Raw genomic sequence first — 20,537 nt, forward strand, 5'->3', positions numbered from 1 at the left:
ACCTCAGACTCTGAAGGTCTCTATATTAACATCCATGAAAAAGTTTTTTCTCTTTGATTTTTACACATGGTTGGCATGATACTCACTTGCAGCAATGAATTACGAAGCTATTTATGTAAGATGGAAAAACAGACATTATGTTACAAGCTATTACATTAGAAATCAGTAGTAGTCATAATAATAAACTTATTTAATCACTGACATTGAGGGGAAAGAGAAAATCTGTTTAATTACAGAAATAACATAAAACTAAACCAAGGAGCCGCAGGACTATAATGCTCTTTATGGGAATAAGCTAGGTGATATCTAGACAAATATTTTTACTACATCTAAATAAGATGATAACAAATGGTGTATTACTAAAAAAAAGGTATTTTGATTTCATTTATATGACATTCTGGAAAAAATAAAATTATTGAGACAGAAAACAAATCAGTGGTGGCTAGGGTGGGATGGATGGACAGACTGCAGAAGGGTCCAGGGGACTTTTTGGGAGTGATGGAACCATTCTATACCTTGATTGTGGTGGCAGTGGTTACACGACTGTATAAAACCAAACCAAACCGGTTGCCGAAGAGTCAAATCCGACTCAGTGACCCTAGAGGACAGAGCAAAACTGCCCGCATAGAGCTTTGGAGGCTAGCAGACTGCCCTATCTTTCTCCCATGGAGTGCCTGGAGGACCTGAAATGCTGGTTTTTTGGTTAGCAGCTGAGCGCTTACCCACTGTGTGGTTGTATGACTATATACATTTGTCAAAACTCACTGAACTGTATCTTAAAAAGGGTGAATTTTACTGTATGTAAATTATACCTTAATTTAAAATCAATCTCACATGTCTTTAATAGTCTTTTAAACAGAAAACAAAAAATACATAGAAAAAAGATAAAGAAATGGATTTTGACCATCAAAACCCTGAAGGATCCAATAAAAGAAAACAAGATGGTGTCAAAATCAAAACAATAATAAACTTGCAATCAGTTCACTCTCTTCTCTACGACTCCGACACACTTACCCTTCTTCTGGCTATTTACTTGGTTCATTAGACACAGCAGAATAAACGACGATAAGAGCCACTGGAAATTTGAACTGGTCTTCATCCTTTTACTGTCCACCATCTCGAACGGCTGTCTCAAACAGAAGTAAATGTCCATTGTCTGTGCAATGCAGTCAGTCCTAGATTAAGATAAGGATTTCAAATGATATTCAAATTGCTCCAAAGAGACACCACTATGCTGTGCACCAAAAATAAAAAAAAAAAACCATTGCTGTCAAGTCAATTCCAATTCATAGCAACCCCACGTATTTCAGAGTAGAACCGCTTCACCGAGTTTTTCTTGGCTATAATCTTCATGGAGGAAATCCTGGTGGCATAGTGGTTAAGAGTTTGGCTGCTAACCAGAAGGTCGGCAGTTCGAATCCACCAGGCACTTCTTGGAAACCCCGTAGGGTAGTCCTACTCTGTCCTATAGGGTTGCTATGAGTCGGAATCAACGCGATGGCAATGAGAATTTTTTTGGTTTAATCTTTATGGAAGCAGATTGCCAGGCTTTCTTCTGTGATATCTCTGGGTGAGTTCAAAGCATCAACCGTTAGGTCTGTAGTCAAGCCCAAACTGTTCACACCACCCAAATGAAATAAGCTGTACATTAAAAACTTTGGAGACAAAGGCTCAAGTTGTCCTTGGCTTCATTAAGGACATGAACAATCTAACACAACTGCTGCTTCAAGAATCCACGATAGGGTCAATTTCAAACTGATGGGCCTCAAGTTCAAGATTATGGCTAAACACATGGTCATTAACTCTCTATTCCAAGAGTAGTAAAATACAGTAAAGCAGTGCATACATACCCCTGGAGCTGTGACTGAGAATTTTAAGTATGACATGGATTGACATTTTTTAATTGTTACATATATTAGTTTTCAGTCACCTTCTATTTTTCTTTCCATTTACATTGTGATATGATGTTTCTGTTTAATTTAAAATAGTTTAAAGAAAATTAGGGTAAATAACAGTATAGGGGGCCTTCAGACAAAACACTGACAATGACACGTAAATTGCATTAGTTTAATAAACACTACAACAACTAAAACAAGAAAAGACCACTGGTAGACAGGAGGTTTCATCATATTTTCAGTGAAAATTGAAAGCAAATGGAAAAGCAGTGACTGGATCTGGTGGGTGGCAGGGAGGGGCTGCAACAGAGGAAGGCCTGCTCTGGTTAAGGCTTCTGGAGATATCTGTCAGCAAAGGTTGAGAGACAGCCCACGAAGCACCAGGCCCTTGTCCCCTTGTCTGGGCACTGGAGGCACAGCACTGACCAAGACAAAGCCTCTGCCCTCTACAGTTTAGTAGGCTCTAGCTGAAGAGACAAACACATAAACAATCAGAAATTGAGACCCTGATACGCACTTTGAGAATGAGAGTCAGTCAGTGTGCTGGGAGGTGTCTGAGCATGTGAAAGCCTATGACTGGAGGTGAGACTGACTGGTGAGGAGCAGGTGACCAAGAGAAGAGTGAGGAGCGCACTCCACATGGCAGCAAGAGCAAACAAAAAGATCTGAGACAACGACAGAAAGCGAGCTGGTGTGGCTTAGGGACAGTCAGGAGGGGCAGAGTAGAAGGAGATGAGTCAGAGAGGTGGTTGGTAAGTCTACACCAGGCCTCAGGGCATCATAAGACCTGGAATTTAATGTGGTTGAGATGAGAAGCCACTGGAGATAAATGATCATGGGAGATCAATGATCTGATTTGCACACTGGAAAGATATCTCTAGCTGTTGCATGGAGGGCAGGCTCTAGGGTAGAAGACTAGAGGCAGGAAACCACAGTCCAAGTGTGATTATCGGTGGCTAGGACAAGGGTTCTAAGAGTGGAAGTTTTGGAGACGGAGGTCTTACCAACGCTCTGCAGGCAGAGCAGTGTGGTGGTCAGGAACAGAGACTAGGTTTGAATCTCAGCTTTGTCACTTACTGTGTGAGCCCAGACACACTCTATGGCACTTATTGTGTGACCTTAACTTCTCTGTGTCTCAGTTTCCTCATCTGTCAAGTGGAGTTGGTAACTGTATTTCCCTCAAAGGTCTGCTGTGAAGACTCAAGTAAATATGTATAAAACACTTGGAATAGTGCCACACATAGTAAGTATTTTGCATAATATTTGAGGTGCAGGGAGAAGAGAGGAAGCAAGGGTGACTACTAGCTTTGTCCGCTAAACCATAATGGATGGATGGTGGTGCCATTTAAATCCTTCCTGGGTGTATGAAGAAGGCAGCAGTGAGATATGGAGCTGAAACTAAAGAATTCAAAGATCTGTTTACAGATGTCAAACTTGATATTCTCCCAATCCCCACTCCAAACAGAAGTATTCTCCTTGTCAGGCCTTCTATTACTCATTCTCATGTTGTCTCGCTTACTTTGGACAAGGTTATCAGGAGGGACCAATCCCTGGAGAAGAACATCATGCTCAGTAGAGGGTCTGCCAAAGAGAAAACGACCCACAACAAAATAGACTGACACAGTGGCTGCAAAAATGGGCTCAAACATAGTAATGATTGTGAGGATGGCACAGGACTGGGCAACATTTTGTTCTGTTGTACATAAGGCTGTTATGAGTTGGAACTGACTCGACAGCACCTAACAAAACATCATGTTGGCACAGACAGACAAGGATCACAAAACAACTGAGGAAAACCTAAAACATTAGAGAGAAATTCAGGATAATCAAAAAGGAAATAAAAATTATTCCCAGAGAAAGCAGGGATAATTTAGGAAATTGGGGGGGGGGGGGGAGACCTATGGCACAGTCATAAAACAAGATCAGATGCAATTAAAAAGGAATAATCAGAAGTAATAATAGCTCTGAGAAATTAAATATGTTGGCTGATAGTTAAAAATTTAAAATTAAGAATTAAAGTTTGGCAGTATTTCAAAAAAAGATAAAAATAGAAAATAAGAGAAAAGATATGAGACAGAGAATTGATAAAGGAACTCCGACATCTAAATAACAAGAACCCAATATGAGAACTCAAAAAAACTTCTTCTCAGTGAAATCAAATAGCAAGGTCTCTTCTTGGCTATTAAGAGTATTGTTAAAATACCCTGGGACTGAATCCCAAAAAGCTAAAATAATTATAACCGAAATATACACCAGGCAAGAGCACACATTTTAAAGTGTTCAGTTATTTTCTGGATGAATGAATAACTTCCTAGTCAATTCCAGTGACACTGAGTCTACTTATTAGAATGAAATTGTATTCGTGGAATGTCTAAAATGCCAGTTGCTAATGTTATAGAATTACATAGCTTGTACTGGAATAACTGAATAAAGGCAACCAAACATGATCCAAAAACTCCATCACAGACTAAAATAATCACAACCGACATCCACTGACTGGTTAAACATTACCTTCAAATGAAACAGTCTCTCCCTACAACTTTATAGCTATCCTAGAAAAGAGTCACGCGCCCCACTGCCATGCCAGGAAGCAGTGGCCCGTAGGGGTCTGAGGCAGCCGAGGAAGGACTCTGGATCAGGTGCTGGAGACTTAGACTCTAATCCTGACTCCATTACTAATTAGCGGTGTGACCGAGGGAAAATCAGTTAATCCCTCCCAGCTTCAGCCTCAACCACTGAGCACAGAAGCAAGCTCTATTCATCAGGGCCCAAATAAGAAACTTCCTGAAGTTAAGCTGTAATATTCCATTCCTGTTGGCAGGCACAGGAGTGCAAACGGTAGCTTGCTAGCACCAAGTGTGGCCTGGGAGTGCCAGCCATGGCCATGGATCAAGGAGTCTCCTGAGGTGCTCAGTGAACGTTACGTCGGCGGCGCCCAGGAACAGAAGAAAATCCAATGGCAGTGTCACCAAAACCTGCTTAACTTAAAACATGCAGGACAGTAAAGAAGCCTTTCTCTTGCCAAAACATTTACACTGAAAATTTTTAGCAAACCATTTAGGCAATATAATATTATGCTTATAGGAGATCCCACTTCATCAAGCAAAACTTTTAAATGGACTTATTTGAAAGCTAGGACAATATACAAATAGAGTCTTTCAAAGTACTTTCAGAGGAAAAAAGCACCCTTGTGAAAATTTTCCCGCTCCCTTCTGACAGAAACATTGTCAGAATTTACTTTTTTTTTTCACCAATGCCTGGTTCCTTAGAGGACAACAAATTTTTATAGAATTTCAGGGGCTAACTGTCAAAATTAGGACAGCTGTCTCTCAATGCTGCAACAGGGTGCAAATATAAATGTCTACAAGGGCAAAGCAGGTAGCAAGTGAGCCCAGCGTTTTCTTCTCAAATGTTTACCACTTATCCCAACACCATTTTTTAAATAATCCTTTCCTAATTTTGGAAACTATGTACCCGATATAGAAGCCCTGGTGGTGCAATGGTTAACTTGGTTAGTGCGCCTGCTAACCAAAAGGTTGGCGGTTTGAATGTACCAACCGCTCTGTGGGAGAAAGATGTGAATTTACAGCCTGGGAAACCCTACGGGGCAGTTCTACTCTGTCTTGAAGGGTTGCTATGAGTCACAATCAACTCGACAGCAATAGGTTTTTATTAATCTGATAAGGGTCTAATAACCAAAATATATTTTTAAAGAAAACTTCTACAACTCAGCAACAAAAAGGCAAACAACTCATTTAAAAAATGGGCAAAGAACTGAAACAAACATTTCACCAAAGAGGATATGCAAATGACCAACAAGCACAAGAAAAAATGCTCAATGTCATTAGCCACTAGGGAGATGAAAATCAAAACCATAATGAGATACTACTTTATTACCACTAGAACAGCTAAAGAAAAAAAAAAATGGAAAATAAGAAATGGTGAGAATGTGGAGAAATTGAAACCTTTATCCATGGCTGATAGGAATCCAAATGGTACAGCCACTGTGGAAAACCATTTGGCAGTTCCTCAAAAAGTTAAATATAGAACTACCATATGACCCAGCAATTCCACACTAAGTATACATCCAAGAGACCTGAAGGCAGTGATGCAAACAGACACATGTACACCAATTTTCATTGCAGCACTATTCAGAATAGCTAAAAGGTGGAAACAACCTAAAGGTCCAACCACAGGTGATCAGATAAACAAAATATGGTACATACATAAAATGGAATACCGTGTTGTTGCATGCTACAGAGTTGGTTCTGACTTGTATCGACCTATGTACAACAGAACAAACACCGCCCAGTCCTGTGCCATTCTTAAAATAGTTGTTATGCTTGAGCCCAACTGTTGCAACCACTGTGTCAATCCATCTCATTGCAGGTGTTCCTCCCTTTCGCTGACCCTCTACTTTGCCAAGTATGATGTCCTTCTCCAGGGACTGATTCCTCCTGATATGTAATGGAAGGGAATACTACATGCTATAACATGGATGAAACTTGAAAACATTATGCTGAGTAAAATAAGTCAATCACAAAAGGACAAACATCATATGATCTCACTTATATAAAATAACAAGAATAGGCAAATGTATAGAGAGCAAAGTTCATTAGTGATTACCGAGGTAAAAGGTAGGGGGACAGGAGAGTCATAGCTTAGGAAGCAGTGAGTTTTACGGTGATGGGAAATTTGCCAGTGATTATGAGTTGTACAACTTAGTGAATATAACTGGTATCACTAAATGGTACACCTGAAAAATATTAATTTGGCAAATGTGTTATATATATTTTTACAACAACGACAGAAAGAAAAAAACTATTCCTTTGCTCACTGACTTGAGAGGCCATTAATTTAACATTCCTTTCTCAACCTCCTCAGTGGGGCTCCCTCAGCCTATTGCTCTTAGCACTCTGTATTCCCTCACTGAGCAGCATTATATATTCCTGTGTCTTTAATCATCTCTCATATGCTCTTGTTAGGTGCCACTGAGTTGGTTCGAACTCACAGCGACCCCAGGTACAACGTAACGAAAAACTGCCCAGCCCTGCACCATCCTCATAATCATTGCTGTGTTTGAGCCTATTGTTGCAGCCGCTCTGTCAATTCATCTTGTTGAGTCTTCCACTTCTTTACTGACTCTGCTTTACCAAGCATGATGTCCTTCTCCAGGGACTGGTCCCTCCTGATGACACGTCCAAACTATGTGAGACATAGTCTCACCATCCTTGCTTCTAAGGAGCATTCTGGTTGTACTTCTTCCGATACAGATCTGTTCATTCTTCTGGCAGTCCATGGCATATTCAGTATTCTTTGCCAATACCATAATTCAAACGCATCAAGTTTTCTTCAGTCTTCCTTATTCACTGCCCAGCTTTCACATGCATATGAGACTGAAAATACTATGGCTTAGGTCTGGCACACTTTAGTCCTCAAAGTGACATCTTTGCTTTTAACACTTAAAAAAAAAATCTTTTGCAGCAGATTTGCCCAATGCAATATATCATTTGATTTCCTGACTGCTGCTTCTATGGGTGCCGACTGTGGATCCAAGAAAAATGACTTCCTTGACAACTTCAATACTTTCTCCATTTATCATGATGTTGTTTATTGGTTCACTTGTGATGGTTTTTGTTTCTTCATGTTGAGGTGTAATCCATACTGAAGGCTAGAGTCTTTGATCTTCATCAGTAAGTGCTTCAAGTTCTCTTCACTTTTCAGCAAGCAAGGTTGCGCCATCTGCAATCACAGGTTCCTTCAAGCCCGATGCCGCGTACGTCTTCGTACAGTCCAGCTTCTCGGATTATCTGCTCAGCATACAGGGTGAGTAAGTATGATGAAAGAATACAATCCTGAAGCATAGCTTACCTAATTTTAAACCACATAGTATCCCCCTGATCTGTTCAAACGACTGCCACTTGGTCCGTGTACAAGTTCCACATGAGCACAAATAGGTGCTCTGGGCTTCTCATTCTTCACAATGTTATCCATAAATTGTTATAATTTGTTATAATCCATACAGTCAAATGCCTTTGCATAGTCAATAAAACACAGGTAAACATCTTTCTGGTATTCTATGCTTTCAGCCAAGATCCATCCGACATCGTTCCTCATCCTCTTCTGAATCTGGCTCAAATTTCTGGCAGTTCCCTGTCAATGTACTGCTGCAACCATTTTTGAATGATCTTTAGCAAAAGTTTACTTGCGTGTGATAATAATGGTACTATTTGATAAACTGCGCATTCTGTTGCATCACCTTTCTTCGTAATGGGCACAATTATCAACCTCTTCAAACGACAGTTGGTTAGCCGGGTAGCTGTCTTCCAAATTTGTTGGCATAGAAGAGTGAGCACTCCCAAAGCTGCATTCGTTTGCTGAAACATCTCAATCCGTATTCTGTCAGTTCCTTAAGCTGTTCTCGAGTTCCACTACTCATGTGTCAGTTTGTTGCACTGCAGTGGCTTGGATGTTGCTGTGATGCTGGAAGCTACGCCACTGCTATTTCAATTGCCAGCAGGGTCACCCATGGTGGACAGGTTTCAGCAATACTACCAGATTAAGACAGACCAGGAAGAAGGACCTGGAGATCTACTTCTAAAAAACTGGCCAATGAAACCCTTATGAATAGCAGCAGCATACTGTCTGATACACTGCAGGAAGGTGAGCTCCTCAAGTTGGAAGGAACTAAAAATACTACTGAGGAAGAGTTGCCTCCTCAAAGTCGTTGGCCTAATGACATGAATGGAGGAAAGCTTTTGGAATCTTTATTTGCTGAAGTGGCACGACTCAAAATGAGAAAAAAACAGCTGCAAATATCCATCAATAACTGGAACATAGAATGTACAAAGTATGAATCTAGGAAAATTGAAAATCATCAAAAAATGAAATGGAAAGCTTGAAGATTGATATCCTAGGCATTAGTGAGAGAAAATGGACTGGTACCAGCCATGGTCTACTATGCTGGCAATAACAAATTTAAGAATGGTGCTGCCTTCATCATCACAAAGATCATTTCAAGATCCATCCTGAAGTACAATGTTGTTATGATAGGATAATATCCACATGCCTTTATTTTTTTTTATATAGTGAAGACAACTTAATACTATTACTCAAATTTATTCACCAACCACCAATGCCAAAGATGAAGAAACTGAAAATTTTTACCAACTTCTGTAGTCTAAAATTAATCAAACATGCACTCACAGTGTGTTGATAATTACCAGTGACTAGAATGTGAAAGTTGGAAACGAAGGAAGATCAGTAGTTGGAAATTATGGCCTTGATGATAGAAATGACGGTGATCACATGGTAGAATTTTGCAAGATCAACAACTTCTTCATTGAAAATACCTGTTTTCAACAATATAAATGGCAACTACACACATGGACCTTGCCAGATGAAATGCACAGGAATCAAATCGACTGTATCTGTGCAAAGAGACGATGGAGAAGCTCAATATCATTTGTCAGAACAAGGCCAGGGGCCAACTGCAGAAGAGACAAGCAATTGCTGACACGCACTTTCAAACTGAAGCTGAAGAAAATTAAAACAAGTCCACAAGAGCCAAAATACAACCTTGAGTATATTCCACCTGAATTCAGAGACCATCTCAAGAATACATTTGACATACTGAACACTAATGAACAAAGTGCAGATGGGTTGTGGGATGATATCAAGGAAATCATACACGAAGAAAGGAAAAGGTCATTAGAAAGACAAGAAAGAAAAGACCAAAATGGATATCAGAAAAGACTCTGAAACTTGTCCTTGAACAGAGTAACTAAAGCAAACAGAAGAAATTATGAAGTAAAAGAGCTTAATGGATTTCAAAGGGCTGCTCTAGTAGACAAAGTAAAGTGTTATAATGAAACGTGCAAAGACCTGGAGTTAGAAAACCAAAAGGGAAGAACACATCTGACATTTCTCAAGCTGAATGAACTAAAGAAAAAATTCAAGCCTCGAGTTGCAATATTGAAGGTCACTATGAGTCAGAATTGACTCGACAGCAATGGGTTTTTGTTTTTTATGGGGAAATGATGAATGATGCAAGAAGCATCAAAAGAAGGTGGAAAGAATACAGAGAGTCACTGAACCAAAAAGAATCGGTCAACCTACAACCATTTCAGGAGGTAGCATATGATCAAGAAACGCTGGTACCGAAGGAAGATGTTCAAGCTGCACTGAAGGCACTGGTGAAAAACAAGGCTCCAGGAGCTAACATACAAGGGATAAAATAGAATTCATAAACATTATTTTTCATATATCATTCATTGTTTATGAAGACAGGTACTTTTCTTAAATATACTTATTCTCCATGACAACCCTATGGAAACCCCGGTGGTGTAGTGGTTAAGAGCTACAGCTGTTAATCAAAAGGCTGGCAGTTTGAAACCACCAGGCACTCCTTGGAAACCCTAGGGGGCAGTTCTAGTCTGTCCTATAGGGTTCTATGAGTCAGAATCGACTTGATGGCAATGCATTCGGTCTTTTTTTTGACAACCCTATGAGGTCAGTATTATTATCAACCCCATTTTAGAAAGAAAGAAACTGATGCACAGAAAGGTTTCTCAAATTTGCTCACACAGCTATAAGGGACAGAACTGGGATTGAATCCAGGTCTGACCACCAATCTCAGGTCTAGACCGTAATACTAAGCTACAAACGTGGAACAGAAAACCCAGTGGACTGGAGTCAGGAGTCCTGGGCTCTACTCCCCATTCCCCCACTGAAGAGGTGGCCAGTACATGACCTTGGACCAATCACTCAACATCTCAAGTCTTAGTCTACAATTACACAACTTTGACTCAAGGCCTATTTTCTCTACTTTAAATATTGTAAGGAATTTACATTTAAGTAAAAATTTTTTTTTTTTTTTACTAAAATACCTTGCTTTCACCTCTAACTAGTAGACCTAGAATCTGATCAAGAATATGGCTCTCCCCGACCCTACCCCATTTCATATTTTTATTGGGGAGAAATACCACCTGCTTTACTAATCACTTCCAATAATCACAACGAAAAATCAGTCTATGTTCAGGGAACAAAACAGAAAATAAACGCTATCTTACTTTTCTCCTCCCAACCCTCTGTACAATTTTCATTGGTTAGCCCTTAGCTCGTGAGGTGCAAAATCCCACACTACAAAATCAGCCAGGAGTGAGTGAAGCTGGCCACAAGAACTGCACTAAGGGCTGTGGTGAGCACCCTCGAGCGCCGTATGTCTATATGGCACAGTGGTTAAGAGTTTTGGCTGCTAACCAAAAGGTTGGCAGTTCTACTCTGTGCTACAGGGTCACTATGAGTCAGAATCAACTTGACGGCAACAGCTTTGGTTGTTTTTTGTTTTGTGTTGTTTTGTTTTACCAAGTAGGAACATGGGTTCAGTATAGTCACAGATTCAGTTTTTCAAAAAGAGCCAGAAAGCCAGGAGTTTTTTTCTTAATGTGAGATTTTATTTTTAAGTACTGGCAACTAATTCCAATTTTTTAAAAAACACTATGTGGGCCAAACACAACACATTCAGACGCCAAATACAGTTCTTAGGGCACCAGTTAACAACCTGTCTCAAAATATACTGGCATTAAAAAATTCTCGTCTTGCTGTTCAAATAATCTTAAGATATTATCAGTCTTGAGACTTAAATTTTCAATGCACAGATATGGCCAAAATGAATTTGAATGTTTTCTTAACACTCCTATGGATCAGAATTTGAAAGCTATTTTCTTCAAAAGAACGTGGATAGTCTTTTTATTCCTGTATATTACTTAACCCCAGATCTCAAAATCCTAAGCATCTCTGAGAATATAAATGCTGCTTAAAAAATGAGAAACTAAAATAAAATCTGTAACTTCAGACTATGGCCTGCAAGATCTTCTAAGTTATGTGAAACTACTATACATTACCTAAGGTTCACTTAAGTCTTCTACTTAAGAGTAAAAGAGAGAATGAATAACCTAGCAGAACTGATACTTGGCAAAATTACTTTGGAAAGGGAAACTCTGTCAAGAAAGCACATTCTACAGACCAGAGATCTGTAAGCTTGACATTGGGCCTGGATAAGATTATAGAACATGTTACAAAAGGGATTTTAGAACAGGGTCACAGATCAAGTCACGTTATCCTGACCTCAGTCCATACTTGACAAGGTCACTAGACTGGGAAACCATGTGTCAGAAACAGACACAATGGATACTGGTTTGAAAAAGATCTTTTCTAGTACCTGAAAGATGTTTATGGGCATGAAGAAATAAGGGTTGTCGTATAAAGAGAGTGAGGGATTTTTTAACCACGTGATCAACCTTACTCAAAGGGTGCTAATTAAGAGATGATGTCAACCTGTACAAAGGCTGTACACAGACGTGACAGTTTTTGGGTTTTTTTTCACATTTTCATTAATGGATTAAGATACAGGAATCACATTCATAAAATCTGTAGTTTTTTTTTTTTTTTTTAATGAGAAAAATAGCAAACATAGAGGATGTAACAGTAAGGGTTCTAACAGTGCTGGGCACATCAATCAAGCTGAGTGTTTAATATAATAAATTAATCCCAAAAATTAACCTAATAAGATAAATTCAACATGGATAATGTCAGGGTCCAAAATGAAATGACAATGATAAGAGTTACTATTATCGATGAATACAGTATGAACAAGCATGAGTTGGAGGAGATATAATCTTGCGGGAACCTGTGGGAAAAATACAAAAGCACCGTTGCCAAAATGGGCCAACAATGTAATTTGCTGCCAAAAAAATAATAACAGCAATGATAATAATAATAAGAAAATGGCAGTAGTAGCAGTATAGGAACAGTAGTAGTCATCTAACTTGACATTTTTCTTGCCCTTTGTAGCTTATTACAATACACCTGGTAAACTACATTTGGTACGAAGTTCAACTATTTATTCGAGTGAGACAAATAAACCTCAACTTGTTCAGTGAAGTGAGAAGGATGATCAAGAACGGCAAAATCCCATCCTGTGAGGAACAAATGAGGCAAGCGATGATGCTGGAATCCTGACGGAAATGGGGATCTGTGGATAGGTAGAGTCTTCAAATATTTAGAATAAGCAAGATGAAACAGACAGCGTCAGAACTACCTTTTGTACACTGCTTTACGGGCAGGAAGCCTTTCCGCATACATTATTTCAAGAGATTGTAATAGGACCAATGCATGAAAACTAAAGTTCAGTGTAAGAACCTTCAAAAACTTAAAGATGAAAGCAGTTGCTTTGGGAAGTGAATAGACTCAACTTGTGATCTCCAAAGCAGAGCGGATAAGATGATCAAATACAGTGAATAAAGAAAATGTGAGACTTTTATCATCTCATCCTTTAAAGATTCGACTTGCATTTGATACACAGAAGGGAAATCAAGGCACTTTTTTAAAAATGGAAGGAAGACAAGGAGACAGGGTGTCAGATGGATCAATAAATTGTTTTCCTGGAAATTCACAAGGTGCAGAGCTATTTCTCAAAATGAGGACCAGTGGTCTCTTATGCTCTGTCCTTTGAAGAAGGGCTCTGACTTCACGTTTGAGTGCAAAACATCACAAAATTCCAACAGCAGAAGCAACAGGTCTTCCGGATCACCTATAAAACCCTCCCGTATCAGAGGTCAGGAATCTGGGGCCCCACATAAAACAACTCTTGCCTCCTCACTTTATCAGACACACAGTGTCTAAAATCTTACCCTTCTGCAGTATTATAACTGGAGGACTCAATTTTAATCTGAAAAATTAACAAGTAGATACTCCAACACTAATGCATTATTAATATGAAACATAAGCCATTATTACTGGTTTTACTACAGCCCAAATTATTATGAAATAATATAATATATAAATAATATAAATCTTATTCTAACTATTCTTGCATCTTTCTTTCCATAGGGGCCACCTATTTCCTATTTTACAATACTTAAGGACTGCTTGAACATTTAGTAACTTAAGGGTAAGGTATCAAGAGATCTGTACTTCAGAGCTTCAAACACATTGAATGCTTTTTCACTACTTAGAAGCTTAAAAAAAAGACACAGTGGAAGGAGCATGTGAGATGTTTTTGGTCATTATTAACTGCATATGCCACTGCCTCAACTCAATAAATCACAGACAAACTTCCAGAGCTGCACCCCGGTTCGGGCCTCTTCTTCCCTCTGGCCTCTGGACTCGCAATCCCTCCACAGGACAGTCTGCAGTTATCCTTCTGAAATGTTGGTCTCAATTCCCGAAATGGTCCACGGCTCTCCCCGGCCTACGGGATAAAGTCCAAACTTCAGCATAGCATGAGGCTCTCTGCTGGTTCACGCCAGCCTAACTTCCCAGACCCTCCTCTGCCCACTTCCTCACACTGCCCCTGTGCTTTAGTCCCACCAAAACCTGCCAGGCTCTGTTGGCTCTCTGTACCACTGTACACATCTTACCTCCATCTGGAATGCCTTTCCCACACCACTCTACCTTGTCCATTGAACAAATGCCAACTGGTCCCTCAGAACTCAGCTCACATCACTCCAGATACGACTTTCCCCAGTGCTCCCAGAGCATAATGCATACACTTCTGTTGCTACTTGCCATATTAAAAAAAATGTTGCCCTTGAGTTAATTCCGACTTATAGCGACCCTACAGGACAGAGGAGAACTGCCCCATAGAGTTTCCAAGGAGGGCAGCTGGTAGATTCGAACTGGCAGCCTTTTGGTTAGCAGCCGAGCTCTTGACCACTGTGCCACCAAGGGTCTACTTATCGCATAGTAATGGTGTATATAACCATCATTCTCACTGATCTGAGCTCACTGAAGAGGCAGGTACCTTATCATCTCTGTATCCCCTGGATCCCAGTATAGGGTTGTCGTCTATTGAGCATTCAAAAAAAAATCTTTGCTTAAAAAACATTTTTTTTCCTTTAAGAAAAAACATGTACAGTAAGTATGACAGTGTCAATATATTTAGTACAGTGCGCAGACAAACGGGTAAAAAAGAGGCTAGAGTGAGATGCATACCTTCAATAGTAATAAAAGTATGCAACTCACACGCTAAGAAATATAAATGGACAATAAACATGAAAACTAAGTGAAACCATATTTCAACTACAAATTGAAAAAGGTCAATAGGATTGACACTAGTTACTACGAAGGGAAGGACAACGTGGAGAAACTGGGTAACAAGCTGTCCTTGTGTAAGGCAACCTGAGGCCAACTGGCAGTACTGTTAACATTACGCACTTAACACACAGCAGGAGGCTAAGCACTCTACTGCCATTCTCATAACCCTCCAAGGACATCTATTATTTTTAACATGTTATTCGTGGGGAAATAGAGATTAAGTGACTTGTTTAAAGTCAGGAGGCTTAGAAGGAAGCAAAGCCACGATCTGAACCCAAGCTTGAGCTCTGAGCCATTACGTTATGGTATCTTCAACTCAAAAACCTTTATTTTGATAACAATGACAACGATGAACCAAGGTAACAAGCATTTATTTAGAACTTACTTTTATGTGCTAGGCACTGTGACAACTACTTCACAAGTAGATTATAATTCTACTTCTAGGAAATTTTCCTAGGAAATATGAGCCAAAACTGCAGAGGTGTTCACTGAACACAAGCCATAATTTAGAGGAGAAGAAAGACCTGAATGCCCATCAATTTGGGATTGATTAAATAAGACGATACCTCCACATGGATTCTAGTCAACTTCTCTCTCTTTCTTACTCTCACTAATTTTTCAATCATGCTGATATAAATAAGACCTATAAACCGGTGGTTCTTAAATTTATTCTACTGACCCTGACTTCTTTTCAGACACATATAAAACTTTCCACTTGACTTCTCCCCAAGTGTATGTACTGCATCATTTCAATTGAATGTCTAATAGACATCACAAATTAACATGTCCAAAAGAGATGCTTGGCTCTTAGCTCACCTAAACTTGTTCTTTCCCTAGTCTTTGACATCTCAAAAAAATGTCACCACCATTTGCTCAAGCAAGAAATCCACCAGCCATCCTTTTACCATCAGCCTCTACCCCTTCTGCATGCCCTGTCAGCTACACCTCCAAATAAATACTAAACACTAACATTACCCCACTGCCACCCCCCCCACCCACAAGTCCAACCTACCAACCTCTCTTGCCTGAACTGCTTTATCAGCCAGCCTCCTAAGTGGCCCTCTTGTTTCCATATGTGCTCATCTCTAATCCATTCTGCATAAAGCACCCAGAGTAACCTTTCAAAGATAGCTATCAGATCATGTCATTTCCCACTTAAAAAACGCCCCATGGATTCTCATTACCAACAATCTTCGCACTCCCTACCATGACCAATAAGGTCCTACAGCCAGGCCTGCCTCCCCTTTCATGATCATCACAGGCACCTCTCTCCTTCATTCACTGAGTTCCAGCCTCTGTGGCCTCTTTCCATTCCTCTCACATACCAATCCTACTTTCCCCAAGGCCTTTGCACTTGTTGTTCCTACTGTGTGGAGCCTTTTCCGCTGTTCTTCTCACGATGGGGTCCTACTCATCAAGTCACATCTGAGTTAACTCACTTCCTCAGAAAGGCCTCTCCTGAAGACCCAATAAAGGAGGGCAATGCCCGACCCACCCACCCCAATCCTGCAATACAACTGCAACCACTCACTCTCCATCACAGTATCCTATTTTATGTTCTTCACAGCACTTATCAATACCTACAATTATCTAGTCATTAGATGATTCCTTCTTTATCGTCTATCCCTCCCCAAGGAGAAGGTTATCTCCACGAGAGCAAAGACTTCACCTCTCTTGTTTATTACTCTATCTCCTAGTAGCTAGAAAAACTGCCTGGCACACAATAAGTGTCAGGTAAATACTTAATAAATTGAATAAATGGATGAATTAATAAACTGAATATAATGAACCATTATGCACCATGGAAGATGACTAAAGTAAGCTAAATTTTAAAAAGCCTGTTATAAGAAAATATATACAGTACAATCCAACTATGGTTTAACGTATTTGGAAATACTGACATAAATATATGTATACATATGCAGAAACCAGAAACCCTGGTGGCGTAGTGGTTAAGAGCTACAGCTGCTAACCAAAAGGTCAGCAGTTCAAATCCACCAAGTGTTCCTTGGAAACCCTACGGGGCAGTTCTACTCTGTTGTATAGGGTCACTATGAGTCGGAATCAACTCGACTGCAACGGGTCTGGTTTTGGTTTTATGCAGAAATTAATCTAGAAGGATATACAACAGAATATTACAGTGGTTATCTGAGTAGTGAAACTGAAAATGTTCGCATTTTTATCTGTTATAGTCTCTCAATTTTTAAAATTTTTATTAAATAAGCCTTTTTATTTTGTAATTTTTAAAACCCATTTCCATTTTTTAAGAAAATAACAATCCAATACAAAAACAAAAATCTCACAAAGTAACAACAGTTAATGAGTGTTATTTCCTAGTATTCAAATAAGAGCAGAACACAAATGATACAAATGTATCAAAAGTCATAAAAAATAGATTATTTTGACTCAGTAAACCAAGTTTAAGTAAAGAATCTGAAACTTTTGGGGGGGCATCTTTATGTTCAAAGATAATTAGTGTAATTATGAATTAGAGAGTTGTAACAATGCAACTGTTCGAATTATGGTATATCTGTAAAACGGAATATTACACAGTCATCAATAAATATTGAAGAATTTTCATAGAGAATTATCTCTAATAACATTAAGTAAAAACAAAAACGGGTGGGGGGGGCGGCTGCATATCCAGTAGGAGCTCAACTATGTGGAAAGAAAAAGTGAGGGAAAAGACGGGCAGAAGCATTTTAAGTATACTAGACTCGGAAAACTGGTAACTTGCAAGCCAGGCATTTGGATGTGTTTTGTTTAGACCGTGTGCTTAAAATACAAAATAAAATGAAGTATTTGCTAATATTCCTATCAAAGTATAAAGAAGAAAGACTGATCAGGCCCGCCTCAGTCATTTAGGTGATCTGCATTGTCCCTGTAGGCATTTGAGTGTAAGATTCCAACTGTACAATCCTTGCAATGCATTGCACTCACAGCTCTGACTGTTTGTCAGTGAGCTGAAAAGTTCCAAAACAGAGTCATCTGTCATTTTATTGAGGTTGGCATTCTGGAAAGGGTGAGTTGGCTAAGTTCTAAGTCTAGCCAACAGTCCAGCATCTGCATGTCAACACGGCTTGGTTGCTCTCTACTTGCCATTACATACTCAGTACATCTCATTAAGAGATTAAAGAGAGTTTCTTTGTGAAGTGACCCCCATTCCTGAGAGAGAGAGGGAGGGAGAGGAAGAGGGAGGGAAAGAGGAAAGACGGGAAAGCTAACTGCTGGCTCCAGTGGGGGGATTGAGAGTAAAAGCCGTAGAAAGTAAACAGAGACAGTGTAGACAGGAAAAAATGCACGATAAAGAATAAAAAGTTGACCTTGCTGGTGGCACCACCTGTGACATAACTTAACCTTCCATGCATTCTGCACAGAAACAAGAAAAAGTGATTTATGAAAAAGTCATCTTTTATTAGTCCTTATGAGGGAAATAAAACGCAAGGTTAGTACTTGTCATGAAGGTTCCGGGACATATTTTTCCAGACTACCGAGGGTCTACTTTATATCAAAATACTTACAACTACTGCCAATTTAAAAAAACCCTCACTACATAAGGAACGAATTACAAAATTAATGTGGCTTTACCTAGTGTCAAATGGAAACATTATTTTAAATGGCCCGTTTTATTGCCCTTGTGTCTCAGTTAAGATTAGGTGCTGTAATTTCTCAAGTGAGGTACCCATGAAGTCCACACATCCTACATTTACTAGCAGAAATCCATCCTCAGTAATTTTTACAAAAGATAATCTCAAAAACACATGAAGTCTTACTTAAGGTAATGAAAGATTTTGCTTTACATAAGATATACAGTAGCAATTTTAAGAATATTAGCCTAGGACATTCTCACACAGGTATGATGGCCACTGAATCATCAGTGACTATCACGCCTGGTAAAGTAACCTAATCCATTCCTCCTATGAAACAGTTTGTGAACAGGAAGGAGGGGGAGTTCGTGTCCACTGTAAAGTCACGTGACAGCAAAGTTTCTTTTAACATTTCAGGAGCAGAAACAAGGACTACTTGATTGTAAACTGTGGTAACCACCCTTTACCAAGGGTGCCTCCTGGTGCCCAGGCCCTGTACTGGCCATTGCCTGTATGTCCTTCAAGGGGCAGCAGGTTTGTCCTGGGTACTGCCACTATCTGATGCCCACCCCAGGCCTGGCAAAGAAAAGGTACTCAATAATTACTGTATGAATGAATCACATTTAATTCTAACAACTCTATGTAAAAAGAAAAGATAATCTGACCCTGACTCTCAAGAATTTACCATAAAGTACTATTCAAGACAGGAGAAGGGGTAAAAAATGCTTTTGATTCAAAATAAAATTCACTGGCAACAGAAAGCATTTCAGTTTTAAGGAAAATAAAAACTCAACAAGCTATTTCCCAGTGACCAGGAGTAACAAAATATTTTGTCAGAGTGCCCTGAAATGCTTTTTACAAGTGTTTGATATAACTCATAAGATGAAATCATTTTGATTAGAATTCCTGTATTACTAGGGATATAAGATTGGCCTTAATCATCACGCCAGATCTGTGAAGTCAAGGTCACATTTACCAAGCACTACCTGTAGGTACTGTGAGCCAGCTGCATTATTATTTCCATTTTACAGATAAGGAAACAGAGAACCTGTCCAAGTTCATAGAACCAACGAATGGGGAATGGGATCTGAGCCCATTTCCTTGACCACAGGACATGCTTTATATGTAGGAAATTCATGAAAGTAAAAAGAATAACCGTCACATGTCATTTCCCCACACAGTGCTAATATAAGCATTTGATGCAGCATCTTCCAGGCATTTTCCTACATAATAGGTAAGTGGCTACAGTGCCAGTTCTGGAACTCCTGGATTCTTAGATAAATAACACTTCTGGGTCTCAATTTCTTAAGTGTATGTTCATACACACACTCTCTCCAAAAGGGGGAAAAAAAAAACTGAGCTCAATTTACAGTTTTCCGTTTACAAATTTTGAGAACCTTTCCACATCAGTAATATTCATTCCCTTGTATCACTGTGAGTAAAGAAACAGTGGTCCATTACATGGACACACCAAAACTTAATCCCCCTATTACTGAGCATTTAAGTTGTTTCTAGTTTATAATTTTTGTAAATCAGATTTGTTTTTTTTTATAGAGGTCACCAGAACCTGGAAGTTCAGTTTTTCCCAAGTCTCAGAAAGCTCCCAGCCACCACCACCCCCCAATCTGATACACCCCACTAAGTGGACTTCCCACCAAGTGAAGAATCACTGTGTAGGGGGAAAAATGTTACTGACAGGAGTATGGTGGAGACATGCCCTGCGTAGGCGAGAACCACTGCTATAGATTAGTCTTTGTGCACATGCTTTATTTTTTCCCTTAGTTTAAATTCCTAGTGGTGGAAATGCCTGACTAAGGGACATGGCACATTTTTGAGGCTTTTGATGAGTAATACAAATTTGCCCTCCTGGAAAGTTGAAACAATTTAAACACCCCACAGTAGCATCTGAAAGTGAAAATTCCCGAAACCCTCCCGTTGCCTAGATTTGTTCTCAAGA

The 20,537-nt window shown here is 39.5% G+C and overlaps 1 protein-coding gene across 7 annotated transcripts in view; it reads right to left on the minus strand.

Moving 5' to 3' along the window:
* Window positions 1-20,537, minus strand: part of LIFR (LIF receptor subunit alpha) — an 85,592-nt gene that overhangs the window by 56,255 nt on the left and 8,800 nt on the right. For 3 of the 7 annotated variants that reach the window (XR_007514429.1, XM_049862547.1, XM_049862588.1), the window contains exons 2-3: window positions 14,009-14,148; window positions 1,015-1,175 (exon numbers count right to left, since the gene is read on the minus strand). Coding sequence is in view for 6 of the 7 variants with exons in the window: in XM_049862547.1 (XP_049718504.1) it covers window positions 1,015-1,175; window positions 14,009-14,148 (301 nt within the window). In the remaining variant the exon portion in view is untranslated. The remainder of the gene's footprint in view (window positions 1-1,014; window positions 1,176-14,008; window positions 14,149-20,537) is intronic. The other 4 variants (XM_049862564.1, XM_049862568.1, XM_049862558.1 and 1 more) reach the window with 3 other exon arrangements.

Source organism: Elephas maximus, chromosome 2, assembly GCF_024166365.1.
Source record: "Elephas maximus indicus isolate mEleMax1 chromosome 2, mEleMax1 primary haplotype, whole genome shotgun sequence".
NCBI lineage: Eukaryota > Metazoa > Chordata > Mammalia > Proboscidea > Elephantidae > Elephas > Elephas maximus.